This window comes from Peromyscus californicus, unplaced genomic scaffold (assembly GCF_007827085.1).
Source record: "Peromyscus californicus insignis strain IS unplaced genomic scaffold, ASM782708v3 Scaffold_8__1_contigs__length_139910024, whole genome shotgun sequence".
Lineage (NCBI taxonomy): Eukaryota > Metazoa > Chordata > Mammalia > Rodentia > Cricetidae > Peromyscus > Peromyscus californicus.
Window position 1 is genome coordinate 63,570,337 of NW_026294606.1, and position 21,465 is coordinate 63,591,801.

At 45.4% G+C, this 21,465-nt stretch overlaps 1 protein-coding gene across 3 annotated transcripts in view; it reads left to right on the plus strand.

The window, feature by feature from the left end:
- The window catches only part of Camk1d (calcium/calmodulin dependent protein kinase ID), a 419,461-nt gene that overhangs the window by 381,119 nt on the left and 16,877 nt on the right, over positions 1-21,465 (plus strand). For all 3 annotated transcript variants that reach the window (XM_052727099.1, XM_052727100.1, XM_052727098.1), the window contains exons 7-8: positions 17,339-17,451; positions 19,356-19,434. In XM_052727099.1, the coding sequence (XP_052583059.1) occupies positions 17,339-17,451; positions 19,356-19,434 (192 nt within the window). The remainder of the gene's footprint in view (positions 1-17,338; positions 17,452-19,355; positions 19,435-21,465) is intronic.

Sequence of the window (21,465 nt, forward strand, 5' to 3'; positions counted from 1 at the left end):
AGCCAAGTGTAGACCCTTCAAGACACCTGGTAACCACACTGGTGGCCAAATCATCCCATTATGCAGCCCTGCTGGGTAAAGCAAGCTCAGATTCTCTGACCTTGAGTAAGTAGTAGGAAGCCTCTGCAGGCCTCCACAAGTTGTGAAATCAGTCCCCTCATAAAACCACACACATACAATTAGGCACAGTCCTGCATAAACAGACAGTTAAGTTACAAGGACCCTGTGTTATTCAGCCTAGCTCCATAAATCCCTGGTTACAATCCTCCTTAGAGGTCCTGACTCTCCCAGCTTGCCTGGAAAGCTTAAAAAAGGAAATGAAAGACTAGACCTTTCCTGCCAACAGTTGAAGCTGATCTTGGTGGCCTGGAAGGGTCTACCCTGGGACTGTACTCACCTTGGGTTTGTGGGTATCATTTTTTCCCTTGACATCTTGACACAGAGAAGTTGCCTGGGATGAATATTGATTAGTGTTTCTTAGAATTATCGGGTAAGGAGCTAGAAAGATGGCTCAGCAGTCAAGGGCACTTGCTGCTCTTACAGAGGACTGGAGTTTGGTTTTCAGCACATGTGATGGGCAGCTCACAACAGCTTCTAACTCCAGCTCCAGGGGCTCTGATGTCCTTTTTGGCCTTTGTGGCACACACACACACACACACACACACACACACACACACACACACACACACACGATAAAAATACAATAAATCTCTAGAGTTTCCGAGTAAAAGACTACAAGTAGGAATGCCTTAGAGCTCCAGCTGTTAGAAAAGGTACAGTGGGGTAAACAATGACCAGTTAACAATGCCCGTGATTCCGTAGACCGGCAGAGGCCTGTAAAATCCCTAGGGAGCCTCTGCTTCTTGCTTGCAGGTGGCTCCCTTTCTTGCTATGTCCTCCCATAGCAATGAGAGCACATAGAAGCAAGCTCTCTAGTATCCTTTCTAAATCAGCCATTGACAAAGAAAATGGGACCATCTTGCTTGGCAACTTCACCAGGTGGTACTGTGGAAGAAGGAAAATCCTCAAGTAGAATCCCGGTGCTGCTAGAGAAGGCTGCAAGGAGTAGACTGGTAATAGGCACTTAGCTGCATCTGCCCTGAGCCACGGTTAGGAACGTATTAGGATTTACGAACACGGTTAGCAATGCTATGTGGAGCTTCCAAGAGTTCCAAGGTGCAGACATGGCATGTGTATGTTGGTGTGTCTGAACAGTGGTATAGCTAGACACTTACAGCTATGGTACACAATGCAGTATTTCAAGTTGGTCTTAAAGGAAGACATACCATATTTCTTGACTTCCACTTTAATAAGAACTTGGTAAGTTCATGCTTGATGGTTTTCCTTTGGTACCACTAGCTTTCCCCAGAAAATACCATCAGGTTGATGTCATGACTGTGTCAGATTTCGAGATGATGGGCACGGATTCCTTTTTTCTTGGTGATGGCCAGAACTCTACCAAGCCCAGGCAGAGAATGAATGAACTTTGGGCATTTTAGTTATATCCTATAAGGTGTTCAGATGCCACCTGGAGGTTGGTAGCATAGACCTGTCATTTCAAAGTTTTGGGGGTGCAGAGGCAGGAGAATTGGGAGTTCAGTGCCACCCTGAGCTACTTAAAAAGTTCCAAGACAATCTCTACTATATGAAAAGACATTGTGTTAAAAACTTTCTGGGTATAATTTTCTATGTAACATGGCTATGTATAGAAAAACACTACCTTTGGTTTTAACATTATAAATATTGTAACTTACTTATAAGTAACTTGTCTGACTGTGTACATCACTAGCACTCTGGTAGAGTCTCCTAGTCTTTGTCATATTTATATCTCTAGCACCCAGGTCAGTTTCCAGACAGAGAAAGCACTAGAGAAATGATGATCATTGGCGCTGGTAACAAGACACTGGAGGCTCTTGGTCTCATATGTTCAACCAGCTGTTGGAGTCCATGGAATGAAGCAATCATTGAAGGGACTGGGAAGGGATATACCATTCAAGGTCTATGTAGAAGACTGGAGAAGATTAACATACAGAAGGAGAGACATGTGAACAGAGGAGGGATGCAGGCCAAGGCTAAGTGTGCTGTGATACTTGGAGGGCTGGTGAAGTCTTCCTATGAAGGTCCTATGGCGTAAGTTGGTAGGGGTGGCACAAAATTGGCACTAGGTTAAATCAACATTAAAAGCAGAAGCCAGGGCTTTGGATATGGCTCAGTCAGTAAAGTGCCTGCCACCCAAGCTAAGGGCCTGACCTTGGATCTCCAGCACCCACATAAAAGCTGAGCGTGGTGGGGTATGTCCATAATCCCAGTCCTGGGGAAATAGAGACCAGTGGATTCCTGGAGCTCACTGTTTGGCCAGACTGATGAATCGGTGAGTTTTGGGTTCAACGAGAGACCCTGTCTCAAAAAGGAAGGTGGAAAGTAACTGAGGGAGATAATTGAGATCCACTTCCGGCCCCCACATGGGTGTGCTCATACCAACATCACTAGCACTCTGGTAGAGTCTCCTAGTCTTTGTCACATGTACACATGTATATAACACACAAAAACACACAAACAAAAATTGTGCTTTTCAATCTCAGACTTTTGCAACTTCAACTTTTTGGTTGATCCACTGTGTGTAGCCTTCCTTCCACCCATCCACTGTCTGTAGAGGGGACACAGCTATGGAGCAGGCTGAGACCAACAAACACCACCAGAGAGAAACTAGCTTTCCCACGACCCTTATTCTTCTTCTCCGTTAGAGTGGAAAAGACACCAGCCTCTTCCGATTTTTGGAACTCTGCCCTATTATTTTCAATTGATCAGCCTGTCACCATGAGATATTAGACCAGAGCAAAAATGGCTGAGACAGACCACATCGCCACGCTGTCGTCTCTCTGCACACCACATAAACATCACTCATTTTGCCACTGCAGGTGCTCGTTAAATTGCCTCTCTCTCTGTCTCCTTGCTCATTTCTCTGTTATCCATCATGTAGAAGGAGAAATCGTTTTCCTGTCAAGGCTATTCATCGCTCTTGAGCACACTTGATATGTCCCGATCCCGCCAGGGATCTTCCTCTAGTGCTGAGGATTTACAAGCGCCTTTGCCTGTAGAGCTTGAGCTGCTGAGAAAGATAAGGTAGTGTATGCTGGTGTCCAGCGTGGTGGGCTTCACCTGGCCGAGACAGTACAAATGCCAAGGGAAAAAAAATAAATGCCAAGTGAACATTTCATGGACCAAACTCTCACTTCAGAAAGATTAATGATTGTTTCTCTAAATTATGCTCAGAGATGCATCATGCTGCAGAACACACACTGGCTTTCTGCTGAGATGAAAACTGATACCCTGGGGACATTCACACTCCCAAACTGAAGAACTCAGGCAGATCAGAAGCAATGAAGCAAGCTAGACAGACTCAGCTAGGCTTCCCCGTGACCTCTGACCTGTCTGTCTGCTTAGGAGAAACCATAGGCAAAAATGCAGCAATCCCCTTTCTTTTTTTTCTGGCCTCCCACACTTTTCACTTATTAGAACTAGGTCACATAAATATTGATGTGTCTCTGTGTGTGTACAACTTAATTATCTCTTAAGAAAGGAGTGAAGAACACCTCATCTACATACAGGTAGGTTCATTTCCTCACACAAAGACTGATTCTCGCCAAGGGAGTCCCAGAGGTTGACAGCTGGCTCTTTATGGAATACAGATGTTTCAGGGAAGGAACAAGAGACCAAGCAAGCGTTGAAGGCAGAGACTGCAGTGTAACCACTGGGCCCCAGCCCAAGCTACAGTATGGCAATAGTGATTCCCACTCTTGGTACCAGGAAGGTTAATAAACAGAAGAATACTTGCTGCCGTGACCAGCGAGCAGCGAGCACCTTGTTATACCCTGAACTTTGCATGGTAGGGTCCATCACATCTTTCATGTCACCCTTAGCCCCTCATCTGGATTGTGCCTATAGAAATGTAGAAAGTAAATTAGGTTGTAAATTAGTGATACAGGCCTATAATTCCAACTACCAGGGAGACTGGGGCAGGGGGATGGCGAGTTCAAGGCCTTGCTGGGACTGCAAAGTAAGTTCAAGGCCAGACTGAGTAACTTAACCTGTATGAAAAGTGAAGTAACATAGGCTGAGGCTCACCCACTGTTAGTGCACTTGTCTAGTTTATGTGAGAACTGGGGTTTGGTCCCCAGAGCAAAAGAAGGAAGGAAGGGAATGAGAGAGGAGGGGAAGAGGAAAGAGGGAAGGAGGGAAGGGAAGGAAGAAAATGATATCTCCAAGGAAAAGCACCAGAGACTCACACCCCGTGTGCATGGGATCACGGTTAAGAGACTCAGAATGGACGTTTAAATAATGAGTTATCTGTTGACTGAATCACAGTGAGACCCCACCTCCACTTAGGTCAGGAGGCGCATGGCAAGAAACAAGCATGTTCCCTCCCCAAGAAAGGATGCACAAGGGATGAACTATAGCCAAGAGTTTCCTGTGCAGACATGAACTCGGGTCCGTGGAGATGGGTAGCCTCGCCTGTGTTTGTGAAACCCAATAAGTCTCCAGGTCACCCTTCTCAGTCTAGAGAATCACGACTGCATATAGCTCGCATTCTTATCAGGTCAGAGTGGCCTGAGCTGACCGGCTCGTTCCTGCCTTCCTTTCTCTTGCTCCAGGGGCCAAACCTGCACTCTCCTGTCATTTTGGCATTGGCCCTTTTGGTTAATCAGGCAATGCTTATTTATGATAATTTCAGAGTTTGCTTTGGCTTGGTTTATTGGTCGCATCTTGGTGTGCCTGTGTTCCAAGGACTTGCAGAAAGGCTCGCCGGCTCCTCTCTGTTCTTTGTAAAGAGTGGATCCTATGGATGCTAAATGCCATTTGTGGCTTGAGAGTACCGGTAGCCTTAGTCTTTGCTGGAGATCCTGCTTGGTCACACTTGAGCTTTGGGAGCATGTGAAGGCCTCTCCTCTGTTCAGGGCAGGGACCAAATTAGTCTCCTGGACCAGTTGTTTTAGCCCTGTCTCCTCAAAGTATTCTGACTTCAATCAGGGGGTGCTGGGCATGCAAAGCCGTAAGGAGAGCATGCCACAGCCATGCACTTGAGGTTCTGAATCTGTATATTTTGGATGACAATGGATACAACTCCCTGTCACTGACTTCAGACAGAGTAGTCTCCACTGTTTATCTGTGGCCCTCCTCGAGAGAGCATACCATGGATGGAGAAAGTGGAAGAGAGTAGCTGGCATCTGCCATTTCTGAACCTAAGTACACAGCTTTGGGCCAGATGGAAGAACATTTTACTTCCTCTAGTCTCTCATTATCATCTAGAAACTGTCGTGTATGCAGCAGCTAAATGACTTGGCATATTTAGCCTGGAGAATGGAGGGCAGAGGATTGACAGGCATTCGATTTACTAACATTTATTGAGCCTAAAACATGTCAGGCAATATGATGGGGTGCAGAGATGGCTCTATTCCTGCCCTGGCCTTGGAGGCACTTGCTGCCTGCTGGCAGCAACAGACAGCAAACACATAAATTGCTCTCTAGTCTTGCTGGCTGTCATGAGGTGGGAGGCCAGTGCTGCAGTGGATCCCGGGACTGAGCCAGGAAAGGCCTGAGGCTGTTTCACAGGGTAGGTGACAGCCACCTGGCATTGAAACTAGATAGAAATTTGCCAGGAAAGAGCTATTCTAGGCACTGTCTTTAAATAGGATGTCCAACCTCACCACATAGGTTGATAGTTTATCCCTCAAGGTTCAGTTTTTGACAATCTGATAGAGGAGCATGGTGGCATATGCCAGTTATTCCAGGACTTGGGAGGCCGAGGTAGGAGGATTACAGACTTGAGGTCAGCCTCAGCTACATCCTGAGGTCCTTTCTCAACTTCACCCCACTCTATCCCATCCTTGCTAAAAGGGAGGGAACTTCCTATGTTTGAGAAAAGACATATCATTCAATTAGGAACATAATTTAAAACACAGTTTTAAAAAGTTGAGCTAGCTTCCACCTATAGAGATCCAAAACTTGAAGAAGAATATACTCTGTAGGCTGAGGGAGCTATAGACCTGAATTAGGTCCCCTGAAAATACACACATACTCTCTCTCTCTCTCTCTCTCTCTCTCTCTCTCTCTCTCTCTCTCTCTCTCTCTCTCTCTCTCACACACACACACACACACACACACACACACACACACACACACACACACACATGCATGCATGCCTACACACCTTCCCTCACACATGAACCCACATAAAACTGTACCATGCATGTGTACATATACAAAACAAAATGAAATTTGACCACTGAATTAATTCCTTTAGCACAATACTAAACACTCAGAAGAGTCAAAAGAGGTCTCCTTGCATTTTGAAACATTTATTTGGGGACATATAGAAGCAGGAAAGGGGTGGTTCATTCAGGGAGAAATGAATAAAACCAGTACACAGAGAGGAAAATGTCATTCTGCTATGAGGTGACAGGGTGGCAAGTGCTAAGCAGTGTTTGTGACTGAGGGTAGTGTCGTAGAGGTGGGAGAGGGAGAGACATCAGCTCACACGATCACATCAGCAAAATGCTGGTGGAGGGATGTGGGAATTTGTGATACAACTCCAAATAACACAGATTCTTGTCTCTTGGCCATGTGGTAGGAGACTAGAACTGCATCCGAGTCAGCCACAAAGTGCATTGTGAGAGCTTGGAGTGGCTTCAGGACATAGTGGGATGTACATCAAGAGCCCGTGGGCCGTGGGAGGCAGAACCCCACACATCCCCCAGATGGGACTGCTGATCTGCATGGATGCCTGTCTGCCTATCATCAGAAGTAGAAGGAGTAGAGAGTGGGGGCAGGGCGAGACTAGGAGACAGTCAGGAAAGAAAGGAGAGGGGAGGAGAGGAGAGGAGGAAGAAATGGAGGAAGGAGGAAGGGAGCCAGAATAGCAGGAAAAATCCAGCCCATCTAGATGCACAACTCTAGTTTGGAATTCTTCCCAGGCTGCAGCATCCTTTGGTTGGCACTGGAAGTTAATCACTTCCACACTGAATTGTCTGCACCTCTCGGTACTTGGATCTGAAGAATATTTCTTGTGAGAACTAATTTTCATTGTCAAAAGTTGCACCACAGTCCCTAACCCAGTGTTCCTGGCCATGGGAGCTCTCCTCACTCCTCTTTGTCCATATTGTGCCCATTTCACAGCTAGCGTGAATTGTGTTGGGCCTCTTTAGAGGAGTCTCCAGGCAATTTTGCTAATTCTTCTGACTTCCTCAAGATGGTAGCCATGTGACTAATGTAAGATTAAAAAAGTTGAAACCAGATGGATTAAGATGCTCATAACGTTTGTTCTTCCTCTCCTCCTCTTCCTCTTCCTCTCTTCCGCAAGCCCTGGTCTTCAGTTCCAGCTTTGCAGGACCTTAAGGAGTGTGCATCCTTTTCCCTTTTCCTTTCTGCCCCAAATCTTTCCCTGATCTGCTTACCCATTCTCAATTTCCCAATCATTATTCAAACCCCAGGGGATGACAAGAGGACATTTACCAGTGTGTTCTCATCAGGAGCACATGCCAGAGTCCCTGCACGTGGCCGTATGATGAGAGCCTTTCCTGCTTTCTCCCGCCTGCTCTTTTCTCAGTATATGAGGAAGAAGACATGAGGAATGCACATGCTCAAACACATGCTTACAGAACTGGGTTGCATATTGTCATGATTCAAGCCTCATTCCCCTTCTGGTCTAAAACCAGATAATATGTTCAACCCCTTTCTGCTCACCAATGGGCACTGGGAATAAGTACAAAAGATTTATTTGCCTTCTAAAAGGCTTTGTTTCATTTAATTGTTTGGAAAACCTATTATATCCAGAGTAAGATGAATGAAACCCATATTCCTTAATGCCTGCCCCCACATCCATTCAATAAAGCTTCTTGAATGTCTGCCAAGGGTTGGTCGGTCAAGACAGAAAGACAAGCAGTCGTCTCTGTGCACTAACAGGACTCAGAGTCCAAAGGATGCTCAGACGTGGTTGATGCTGCTATAGTTTTTCAGAGGCACACTGAGCCTGAGCTGGCCTTATGTGGCTTATCTGGTTTGCAGATACATAGGGGAGTTTGTGGTTTCAGTCATTTTTTGATAAGATTTTTTATTCTTTCTTTGAGATCTGTATGCATGGATACAAAATATTCTGATTATATCTATGTCTGGATGACTCCTCAGTCCATCCCCCTACTCACTTCATGTCCTCTTCCATTTCTAAAAGAAAATAAACCACGGAGTCCAATTAGTGCCGCCCATACGTGCATCACTATGGGCTGTCCCGTGGAGTGTGGGCGACTTACCAGTGGCCACACTGCCGAAGAAAGATGACTCCCCCTGTCCCGGCAGCCATTAACTGCTGACAGCTTCCAAGACCCCACTTCCATGCAGGAATTTTGACTGGCTTGGTCTTGTACAGGGAACTACAGCTGCTACGAATCCAGAGTGTAATGGCCATACAATGTCCCAAGACAGCACTGCACAAAGCTCTTCCTGTCCTCGAGCTCTCATGGTCTTTCTGCCCTCTCTTGTGTGATATTCCCTGATGGCTCCGATTCTGAGGCTCCCAGTGTCAAATGGATCCACTGCTTTGGACCTCTGGTCACATGGTGAGATAAACCACTCATCTCATGGCCAGAGAGCAAAAGGGAGAAAAGGAGACTGGGTTCCCATGAACTCATCACAAGGGCAGGATCTAAAGACCTCCCACCAGGTTCTACCTCCAAAAGGACCCACCCCTCTCAGTAGCACCTCCCTGGAACCTAGCTGTATATATACATGCCCCTAAGCTACAGCATCATACGGTACAATCACTCCAGCGGCAAAGTTGGGCTCTGCACTTATAGAATAGCATGAACCCTTCCTTGGAAAATAATTTCCTTCCCCTCAGAGCCTTTCCACTCTGGTTAGACTAAAGCAGGGAGGTCTGGGTTGTCATTCAGTTGTTGGTGTGGTATTTTATGTAAAATATTCAAAGTAAGTTCCAGCCCTTCAGAAACACATTCACATGCACTTAAAAAGTTGACTGTATATATCACGCTGTTCCCCAATACACTGTCCAAAAGGCATCCCAGAACTTCTGCCTCGTTCCATCAGAGTCCATGAGGTCTTGTCGAGGAGACTTGTTCTTCTTTGTGATGCTTTGCAGTTCTTCAGAGGAGCACTGAACTGAACTCAGACGATCTGACATAATTATATCAGAATTTGAATCAAGATAGAGAGAGGGTCATTTCTCTATAATCCTGCTCACCCACAAATAGGCTGATAATGTCCCTAGCCATCTCCCTTCATCTATCCTGAAGAAAGGCAGATGAAGACCAATGAGTCATTAACTTCATAACTACAGACTCTTTGGCCAGTCATGTGGCCTCATCTCTAGTTCTGTTTCCAAACCTATCACACACAAAAATCATGACACTGACTTCAGGGGCAGATTAAGAAAGAGGACATATTGGTATGTCCCCATTTTTACAGTGACATTTATTACCAGATACCCAAAGGTTAATATGATTTGACTCAGAAGGGCTTACAGAAAGAGTTAAATAAAATTCCCTTTCTGCCATTATTCATAAATTCATGCATTTATCTTCCTCATCTGGAAACTGAGGATTGAAAGCCTTTTCTCCTTAAATATCCACCCAAGAAGGCAATATGTGTAAGATAAGCATTGATCTTCATTGTGCACTTGGTTAGATTGGAATCACCTCCGGAATCTCATCTGTGACAGTAGGTTTAGAGAAGGTTAACTGAGAAGGAAGGACTCGCCCTAAGTGGAAGTAACACCATTCTGTGGGCTGGACCTCCGAGCTGCCTAAACAGGAAGAAGTCAACTGAGCACGCACAACATCTCTATGCTTCCTGACTGTAGATACAATGTAACCACCCACCTGGCGTTCCTATTGCTGTGTCTTCCCCACCATGCTGAACTGGACTCTCAGACCAGGAGCTGAGATGAACCCGTCCTTCCTTAGGTTACTTCTATCACGGTGCACTGAGAAAGTTTCCAATGTGTAACCCAATGCCTGACACTTGGTAAATGATCAGTAGACTGTGGCTATTATTACTAACTTCTAAAAGACATACTCTCCATGATTAGTTCACTTGTTATAGGAAACTAAGTGTTCTGTTTGTCTCATTTAAGTGAGACTCAAGTGGGGGACTCCAGAAAGCAAGACTCAGCTATGTCTCATTTATTGCTGTCTGAGCATTGTGCACAATGCCATTGCTCCATATTTCTCTGTAGAACTAGATCCAAATGGCCTTTTTTCTTCTAGTCCAAATCCTCACACACATGCTCAGATCTGTCACTAGCTGTGGCCTTGAGACTATCTTCTCTCTAGGACTCAGTTTCCAGTGTCCTGGAGAGGAATAATGAGTTCTGGACCCCAGGATAAAATTCTGTGACTGTGACATCCACTTCTTTAAGCTTTTGACTCAAGGCCTCAAGCTAGGAGGAGTACCTTCGACATGTGAGTTCTATGGTCAGTGGGATCGTTAGTTCCTGATGGTAGAAAGGGAAATGGATGCAGGGAGGATTTTGTCAGGCACTGCGAATAGGAACTCAGGTGATATCTGTTGAAGGTTCCCCATGTTCATTCTCGTTGCCTTGGAGAATGTCATTTATAGCAGATTCTGTTGGTCATTAGGATGTTTTACTGCAAAAATGAAACAAGTGAAAAATTACTGTACTTGAGGAAAATATGGTTGAAATTGTCTTTTTTTTGGAGTAAATATTCATTTTAAAATGTTCGACCCTATTTAGGGTTGGGGTGCTAAGATCAAGCCCAAGGATTCATTCATGGTATATGCAAGTATTCTACCATTGGCCTATACCCTAGTGCAACTGATTTCTTCCATCTATTAAAGTGTGCGCTGTTACAACATGCACAGATGCACATACCTGCCCATGTACATATAAGCGTAAGTGTTTCAAATAAAGCATTTTCTGTTTATCAGAGAACAATCAAGAAATACTCCTTAAGTCACGTTGAGTATTAACAAAGGACACCAAAGAGCAGTCGCAATGGCACACAACTATAATCACAGCACTGAGGAGAATGAGGCTGGAGGATCATGAGTTCAAAGCCATAGTGGGACCCTTTCTCCAAACCCTAAAGAAATAGCATTTAGGACATAGAATCTATCCTCTAGGAACTTATCAGCAAGGTGAAAATTTTAAACATTATAGCCACAATGACAAAACATAATTTTTCCAAATTTCTTGAGAAGACCCAAAAAAAGAGCTGAGATTTGAGCTGGCTCTTAGTGGAAAATGTGTAGAGAGGATTGAGCAGGATAAGAAGGTAGTCTGTGAAAGGTGAAGGCATTTAAGGACCCATTCATCCAACAAGCCTTTGCTGAGGTTTGTGCTAGGCTATATAGGATTGCAAAACTGAGTGTGAAATGATTGCTACCTTTGGGGGGTTTTGGGGAGCTTTGGGGAGCACAGAGTCTAACACAGAGGTGATGAATCACAGATACAAACCAGCACATGAGCTGTACAGAGGGGCCTGGGAAGCTGGATGAGCACAAAAGAGAGATGCAGCACCTTGCAGGGTATTGGGGGTTGGGGACAGGACAGACATCACCAAACAATGACCACATACCTAGAGCTTTGTAACCTAGCAAGTCATTCCCAGCACAGAGAATGCGGTCGGGAAAAAAATATTCTAGATTAAGGTTAAAATGTAGCTTCTCTAGACCAGCTCTAAATTAACCTTTCCTGTCTCGCTTTTATAAAAGCTTCATCTTTATGATGAGTTTAATGTTGACCGTCTGTTCCCCTGTCCCCAACCATAGTGTAATACCATATCCGTAGGTGCTCTGGCTGCCTTGTTCCATACCTGAGGATAGTTGATACTCAGTGAGCATTTGGTGATGGCCAGAGGACTGCCTGACCAATAGTCTGGTGTCTCCTGACCCCAGAGGAGCCTGTGCTGAGGAAAGGTAGAAGTGGTACAGGAGAGGGAGCCTGGGGATAGCGGTGTCCACAGCCTGTGTTCTCTATGGGTCAGCAGGAAAGAAAAGGAGGTCAGCCAATGCTCACAGCAAATGCAGAATACTTCGACGAAGAGGGATCGTTTTTGCTCTTGTTGAAGACCTACTGGCACATTCAGTGAGATAAACCCTGCTTACTATTCTTCTTGCCCAGCCCACAGCCTCTCTGTTCATTATTCAGGTCCCTATTGAATTCTAGTACCCTCTCCACACATGTGAATGCTGGGGGAGGCCAAGCAATCTTCTGGAAACATTCACAGGAAATGGGGAGCAGAAGTGGAAATAAGGACAGACTGGAGACAGGATGTTCCTTGAAAGTTGCCCCCAGTGACCTGCTTCCTGTGACCACCTCCTAGTTACCCATTCAGCTATGAACTCCTCAGTCGATGAGCCCGATGATGAAGTAAACACCCTAAGGATCCACCCACCTGTCAACTGAGCCACCATCTTAGGGACAAGCCTTCGACATACGAGCCTGTAGGGGGCTATATTAATCACTCTTCTTGTTGCTATGGCCAAAGAACTGACAAGAAGCAATTTTTAAAAAAATGGTTTATTTGGGCTTACAATTTGGAGGTGGTATTGGCGACAGGGGAGTGAGTAGGTAGTCATATTATATTGCAATCAGGAAGCAAAAAACACAGAGGAAATGGGGCTAGACTACAAAACTTTAAGGCCCAACCCCAGGGGACCATTTCCCTCAATGAAGCTGTGTCCCATAAAGGATGCCAGAACTTTGCAAAATGATGCCACCAGCTGGGAACCAACTGTTCAAGCACATGAGACTCTGGGGGACATTTCAAATTCAAGTCACAACAGGGAGACGCTGTCATACCCAAAAAGCAACAGTCAACAAAACTGTATTATTCCCTTAAATACTAAGAGAGAGGCTCTCACATAAAGTGTACTCACCACAAGAATGTAAAGTACATTAAAAATGTTACGTCACTCTCTGCTGTCAGGCCTGCTGGTACTTGTCCCCCACCACTCCCGATCCCTACTTCTTCCTGTCCTCTTGATAGCTTCCTGTCTTTGGTATCAAAAGGTATGTGGAACAACAGTGACCACAAGAGGTAGGCAAAAACACGGGTGGATTGTGGAAACAAAAGAATAAAGAATTAGCTACTGGTCATAACTGGGGCATCCTTGTGGCAAACAATCTTTTTTTTCCAGGTTTGTAGATCCATGACCAAGGGTAGACAGTCCAAAGAACATAACTTAATGAAGGGTAATGACCACATGGAACTCACGGGCATCTTGACAGGAGCTTTTAGGTTATTGTAGCATTTCAGTTTCCAAGAAAAACTTCACCCTGCCAGATCACCCACTGGCCATTCATTGCTGATTTTCACATCCATTTATATTAACATCCTTCTCCATGGAATACTACCTTAGCAGTATGGATCTATGGCCAGGAGTGCCATTTGGAAAACCCAAACCATACCTTATTTTCTCCACAAAGATAGACCATTTGCCCTGCGAGGTGGGCTTGTGCACTAGGTTCTTCCAGAATGTCTGAATAGCTTGGAGTATTGCTGTTCCACTGCCTCCTGAAAGTGGAGTATACAGGAAGTGTCAAGTTGGTTGGTATTTTGGGATCTCCCTAGTTCTTCTGGGATAGGGCACCAGTGAATGCTCCTGTATCCTGAGCCTTTATCTCTGCTTCTGAGCTCAGCCATGGGGCTCAGCAGTCAACAAGGCAGCCCCTTCTTGCACGCATATGTGTATGCCTGGGTATCTACTTAGAACACCCTCCAGGTAGATCCTGGCCCAGACCCTGACAATCCAGAAGCAAGGATGAGGTCCTGCCATAGGTGCATATGAACAGGTCAGAGCTGTGCCCAGGGAGGATATGACATGGTGGAACCCTGCCAACTGCAGCAGATGAATGTGATGGAGTACCTGCCAGAGAGAGCGATCAGGTCTGAATCTTTCACTCCAGCTAGTTTCCAAGGGTCTGGGAGAGCTGAGCAAGGGGGAGCCCAGACAAAGTGTACAACATTACATTGGCCCAGATACAGTAAGTGTTCCTATGTTGGAAACTAGCCTGAAGCATCTTGATGAACACACCCCATGAATGACATGGATTGAAAAGGTAGAGTCACATTCTGGAGTTCTCCTTCCAGGTGAAGGTGTTGGGTAGGTACAGGCAAGCTCACCTACACAGAGTTCAAAGGCTGAAGAGAGAGGTTCGCTTCTCAAGTCTTCTCCTTTATCTCCTTTATCAATTGAGCCCTAGAGTAAAGAACATAGACCTGGAGTCAGAGGGCTTAAGCTTGAGTCCTGACCTTGGGTACTGTTGATCAGTTTGCTTTAAAATGGAGATAAGGGGTTGGGGATTTAGCTCAGTGGTAGAGTGCTTGCCTAGCAAGCGCAAGGCTGGGTTCGATCCTCAGTTCCAAGTAAATAAATAAATAAGTAAAATGGAGATGATATGAGGACTATATTCAGGGGTGGTGTGATAAGACCACATAAATCCTGTGATGCTTATAATTCTGGACTTGGTTGCTACTGGGCTATAAACACCCCTAGACATAGAGAGATGAGGGGAGAGAAGCATGGGTTGCCAAGGTTGGGGCAAGAACCTAATAGCATCTGTCCTCAGGAGGAGAGAAACAGCCTTCCTTCCAGGAGCACAAACCCAAGAGCCAAATTAGAGAAGCCCAGGGCAGTAGACCCCCTATCTTTGATTCCCCCTGCTCCTTCAGCAGCCCTACTGTGGTCCTCATCCACCGGCACCCCACTGAAGTCGATAAAGCTGCCCATCTTCATTCACATGTCTACACAGGCCAGTGTCCAGGGACAAGGTAGAGCAGCTCTGAAAGGCCTGATGGGAGACATCTGGGAGGAGTGACAGCCATCGAGCCTCTGGCAGTTCTCCACAGGAGTGCTGGGATACAGGCAGGCAGGCTGCTTGTCCGAATTTTATGTGAGTTCTGGGGGTTCAAACTCAGGCCATCACACTTCCACGGCAAGCACTGTACTCACTGAGCCGCGTCCCCAATCATCTCTTTCTTAATTTTAACTCAGGCCCCCAGATAGATTGAATTCCTTCTCTCTGGTCCTCAGAACACCTGCACGCACAGTCCTCTGTGTAAAAAGAGAAAAGGGGGAGAGAGAGCTTAGATGAAAAGAAATCGGAATATACATTAAGAAAATTGGCACAAGAAGAAATCCTTCTTGAAAATTTTTAACATTTTTCCCTCGAGAAGAAAGCCAAACCATAAAGCAAAACACACTCAGCTGTTAACAAACAAAGAGCTCACATATCTAACATGTGGGGTTTTTTTCCAAGACAAACTAACATTTTGCTCTGTTGGCTTTCCCTAATGCACGCATTTTATTTTGCCCAAATCCTCATTATGGGCAAAATTTACATATCCCTCTCTCGGCGGCCCCAGGGTTTCCTTGGGTAGTGAAGTATGCGCTTGGTGGTTTCCGAAGCACTGGCTGTTTCATTTTGCCCACCACAGCAGATCTTTACAAATGACATTTTCCAGGCATCATTCAGCCTCTAAACCACGCTGGTGAGTTAGATGACATAGAATCCTCGCTGCCCACAGAGTGTCTCCTGGCCTTGACCACTGTCATCACCTACTCTTTCTGCAGCCAGCCACGACTGTGCCCCTGGAGGCGGGACAAATGAGAGATGCCTGGACCTTGATTGTGTTTATTAGGAACCAACAGCAAATCCCTACAGACCTACCGTCTGTGGATGCCTGTTCATTTGTTCTCATTAAACTGCTCTCTAGGCTGTTGCTATGTTTGGAACAATATCGAACTCTGTGGGAAGATCGGGGCTTGGCTTGGGGTCAGGCCTCAGTTTGGGGTCAGGCCTCCCACTGTGGCTGCCACATTCTGGCCCCAGGAGCCAGATCAGCAACATAGAAGTTTGTTCTTGGGCTTCTAGAGTCAAGCACTAACGTCTTCTGCCCTGGGGTCACTTACTGCCTTGACCCCACCCTTTCCGGTTACATGGTCCCTCCAACCCAGCCCTACGTGGGCCCCAGGCATGTTGTGGTCTTTTCCTAAGTATTTTAGCTGATTGAAAAAAACCACAGGAGAGGTATCACAGAATCATATAGCTTAAAACCAATATATACATGGAATTTTCTACTCTGACCACCTATATATTAGATGAAATTTTGATCCCTGGAATACATTAGTGGCCTACTAGCAGTAAAGGTGACATTGAAATTGAGGGCAGAACTGGAAAGAGAAACCATGACTTTCTTATTTTAATTTATGTTTATTTTATTTATTACTCTCTCAGTTGCTAAGCATATGTTCTACCTCTGTATATGCTACATGCCCAGCCCTAGAATCCACAGTGTCATTGACTGACTTGTGGTGGTTGAATCTAATTGACATGTCTGCTCTTCCCATGGTGGCCAGATGACCCTTTGGTCTCTCCAGAGTTCTAACTTGTTTCTAGCAACATCCTAATTGGGCCGTTGAGAAGTTGTCTTTGGAGTGGTCCAATGGCACCTTGGCTGGGGTGTTGTGATTCTACAGTGTGGTAACTTGAGCTGCCTCCTGTGGATGTCTGTTGCTTATAATGGAGAAAACTGGCAGCATTTCCGATCCTCTTCTGATTCTTCCTTGGTGGAGCAATAACGCACAGGCCAGGATGAGTCCTAGCAACTTGATATCCAGGCTGTAAAATTCCCTTTTCTTCCTTAGCAAGTTCCTAAATAGAATGAACCCGAAGGGTCCAGAAAGACGGTCAAGTATGCATTTTATTTGTTCCTTTTACCAGCCTGTTAGTTGGGGACAGTGTTATGATATGATAAATAATATTCACACATGGGAGATTGCATGGTGATTTTCTAGAGTTCATGGGATTCTAATTAATGCCATGTAAAATATTATGGGGTGGCAGGGTAGCTCAGTGAATAGAAGTGTTTGCTGTGCAAGCCTGGTGACCTTACTTCAATCCCCAGAAACCATAGAAAGCTGGCAGGCAAGAAGCGACACCAAAGTGTCCTCTAACTACCACACTCACTCACTGTGGCAATGTGTGCCCTGACAAACACATCCTACACATCCTATATACACACTAATAAAGACATAAAAGAAAGATATGGTGGAATTATGAATGTGTGCATTTGCCTCTGGTCGTGATGGAGTTAACCTTTTTGCTGCTTAGGGAGTCACATTTTCACTTGTGTCATGTTCATGTATAGAGGGTGTGCTTCCTTCACTGAGACTGGACTTCAGCTCACTGAGTGAGGGGTCCCTTAATTTGATGAACAGATCATGTGTCTTCCTTCCAGGCAAAGTATAAATCCAGCACAGTGGCTGTGCATGCACTCAAATCTTACTCCCTCTTGTCTTGCAGGCTCTGTGGCTACCCTCCTTTTTACGATGAAAATGACTCGAAGCTGTTTGAACAGATCCTCAAGGCAGAATATGAGTTTGATTCCCCCTACTGGGATGACATCTCCGACTCTGGTGGGTCTCTCATGGCATTTACATCCAGATGACCTAACATAGTAAGCCCAAGGACTCTGGGGCTCAGACTGGTCCTGAGGCTTCTGTCTTCTACTGGGGTTTCTGCAACACAATACCACAGTCTGTGTGGCTTAAATACCAAACATTTATTTTGCACAATTCTGAAGGAGGAAGTAACACCGGTTACTTCCTAATTCATAGGCAGTTGTCTTCTTGGTGTGTTTGCACACAAATGGGGGTAGGACAAGGTTTTCTGGGTCTCTTTCATGAGAACACTGATGTCTTTCCTGAGAGCCCTGCCTGCATGTCTTGATCACCTCCCAAAGGGCTACTTCAGAGGCCTTCATCACGGGAATTAGGATCTCAACAAAGGAATTGTGTTGTACACCAACATTCAGTCTATGGTTACCCCTGAGAAAGCTTTATGAGCTACGTCTTTGGGGTTGACTTGGAGAACAGGCTTGAGATATATAACCCTGGCCAAGGGATGCAAACTTGCTCATCTACCTTTCCCTGATATGGGTGCTCTAGAAATGAAATATTATCATCTAGGATTTGATGAATACCAACTAGGTGCTGAGTGCTAGAAGTTGTAGACATTCGCTAACTCACCCAGTCCTCAGGATGACCCACTAGATGTGTATGTATATTATCCATGTGTGACTGGTGATGAGGCTGAAGCCCCAGGGGGTAAAATAACCTGGCCTAGTTTATGGAATCAATACAGAGCAGAACTGGGATCTGAAACCTCCATTTTCCCGAAGCCCACCTTTTATGACAAGATTGTATTTGTGAAGTCACATATCCTCAGCAAGACATTCTTGCATTGAGCAGTCATGGTTTGTGTGATGGAGGTTTCTTGGCTGAGGTCATGATTTTATTGTCTGGAGCTCATGTTTGAACCACAGTACACCACACTGAAATCCTCCCAGAGAAGCTCATCATCCTTTCCAGAGGGTAAAGAGCAAAAACAAGCCCAGGTGAAGAGGGGCAGAACCGTAGAAGGAAGAAGGGAGGTGAATGGCACTCTCTGTTGAGCCGCTCACACAGCTGGACCATTTTTATTATTTATGTTATTTACTCCTAATTGGGAGCCCCTTGCCTGTTTCCTCAACCAGCCTCAACCATCTTAAGTTGCTGAAACAGACCTCACAGGGAATACTGGACTTCAGAGCTTAGAAACCAGGGGCTTTTTCCAGAAGTTCAGATCTGTGGACAGCAAGCCGCTGTGCCCTGTAGGGCAACGGATTCCAAGCTGGCATACAGTATTAGCTTTGGGTTCTATGGCCCCCTGTCCCTCCCAGTCTCAGTGTCCTACTCTGAGCTTTGCCCTGTCCGTGGTGACCAAGCCCTCTCTACCACACCAGGATACATCTTGCTGCATCTTGGTAACATCTCACTCACTGAGTAGTAACAGCTCAAGTGCGATGCAGATGCTCCTCTGGGGTGTCCCGCCACACCTGCCCCCACGACCTGTTGGCTTTGCAGCTAGCTCTTCAGTGGGTTTAGGAGAACCAGTAATATCTATAGCACATTCAGGGGACATCCCCAAAGCATGTCTCTAAGGCAATGGTGAACTGAAGAGCGTATGACTATGAAGATTATTCCCTTTATTCTCTAGACCAAAGGCATCATTAGTAGCTATCAAAAAAGAACTTCGAGCTGGAAGTCAGGGTCCCAGCCTGGCTCTGTCACCTTTTCATTCACTGGCTCTCTCTTGGAGTGCCAGCCATGCCTCTGCTTTTATCTAAACACTGGTGTCCTTTGGGCTCAAGGGACAATAGCGAAGGTGAGAAGCTGGTCTCACATTTTTAATGGTACACATATTTAAAACACAAGGGTATCCTGTCATCGCATTTCAACCCTCAAAGTGACCTTGTTCCCTATGCTTTCTTTTTGAACAGCAAAAGACTTCATTCGGAATCTGATGGAGAAAGACCCAAATAAAAGATACACATGTGAGCAGGCCGCTCGGCATCCATGGTAAGAAAGATCACCTTTGGGAAGACCATGCCATCCCACACCCTCCAGAGTCGACTTTTCCCTGGCTCCCCTTATTCATGAAAACCCTCAGGTGGTCGCTTCACCTCATCCTGGCAGGGGCTTTCCTCATCTCCTAAGCCAGTGTTTGTACTTTTTGGTGCCCTCAGGATGCAGATTTTGAATACACTCAGAAGTTAAGTGTCTATAAGATAGCAGGTCGCTTTTCATCTTACAGATGGGTCTGAGGAAAACACCCAATGAGGCATTAAGATTGACTCCTTGGCAGTAGTTTATATATATATATATATATATATATATATATATATATATATATATATATATATATATAGAGAGAGAGAGAGAGAGAGAGAGAGATACAGATATAGATATAGATATAGATATTCTTTTTCAGGTGATTTTTTTCAATTAGTGTTTCTTTAACTCTAAAGGGACTCACTGATGCTTTATGGCAATCCACACATTATCAGTGTTGTGTTTATGTCATGAGGTTGGAACCTGTCTTAGTTGGTTTTTTTTATTGCTGTGAAGAGACACCATGACCACAGCAACTCTTACAAATAAAAGCATTTAATTGAGGTGGCTCACTTACAGCTTCAGAGGTTCAGTCATCAGAATGGGGAGCATGGTGGCATTCAGGCCAATGTCGCGCTGGAGCCATGAATCCTACATCTTGACTCAGAGGCAACAGGAAGTGGACTCGATCACTGGGTGTAGCTTGAGTATAGGAGACTTCAAAGCCCACCCCCACAGAGACACGCTTCCTCCAATAAGGCCACACCTACTCCAACAAGGACACACCTCCTAATAGCGCTGATCCCTATAAGATTATGGGGGCCAAATATATTCAAACTGCCACAGAACCCAAATTCACTGACAATTAAGTGTGACTTGGGTTTACACTTGGCTTGCTAAGTCTCAGCTTTCTCACCTTTTTTTTTTTTTTTTTTTTTTTTTTTGGTTTTTTCGAGACAGGGTTTCTCTGTGTAGCTTTGCGCCTTTCCTGGGACTCACTTGGTAGCCCAGGCTGGCCTCGAACTCACAGAGATCCGCCTGCCTCTGCCTCCCGAGTGCTGGGATTAAAGGCGTGCGCCACCACCGCCCGGCCCAGCTTTCTCACTTTTAACAGCAATAGTTCTAATTTACTAAGTTAGGGTAAGACATAGCGGAGCTAGTGTACATAAAAGAGAGTCACACAACATCCAGGCAGAGCAAATGTCTGTTTGTTACAGACCCATGAGCATCCACTTTGAAACAAGTACCCAAGAGTAGAAAAAGATATTCAGTGGGTTAGTCAGATTTCTGTTACTATAACAAAATACCTGAGCTGGTGAACTTAAAAAGACAACAGTTTTCTTTTTGGCTCACAGTTTTGAAGGTTTCAGCTGGTGCTGTTATGGTGGAGCCTTTGGCAAGCAGAGGGGATCCATGGTGGATCAAGAAACCCACCTCATGGTAGCCAGGAAACAAGATAAAGAGATCAGTTTGCCATAGTTCCATTCAAGGGCACCCCATGACCTAAAGCTCTCCCAGGAGGCCCTCCCTCATAAAGATTTTCACCACCTCCCAAGAATGACAAGCTAAGGACTAAACTTTTAGTAGTTACCTTTGAACATATTTAATACATAAACTAGAGCACCCAGTATAATGAACATAGGGGCAATGAGGTGTAGCTGAGTTGTAGATCCCTTGCCTAGTATGTACAAGACTTTGGATTTCACCCCCCAGCATACCTGTGCGCACACATGGACACACACACACACACACACACACACACACACACACACACACACACACAGAGAACATTGAATTATTCAGGAGAAAGTTCCCATAAGAAGCACCACAGGAAACTGTTCTGTGTTTGGCCTGTCATCTTCTAAAGCATCCCCTCCAAGCTGTTAACCCCCTTCAGGGGACCCTCTTAGAGGCAGTGTCATAACCCAGCTTCACAGTACTCTAATGTGTCACTCCTGCCCTGATCCTGGTTGAGTCTCCTCTGTGTTCCAGGAACTC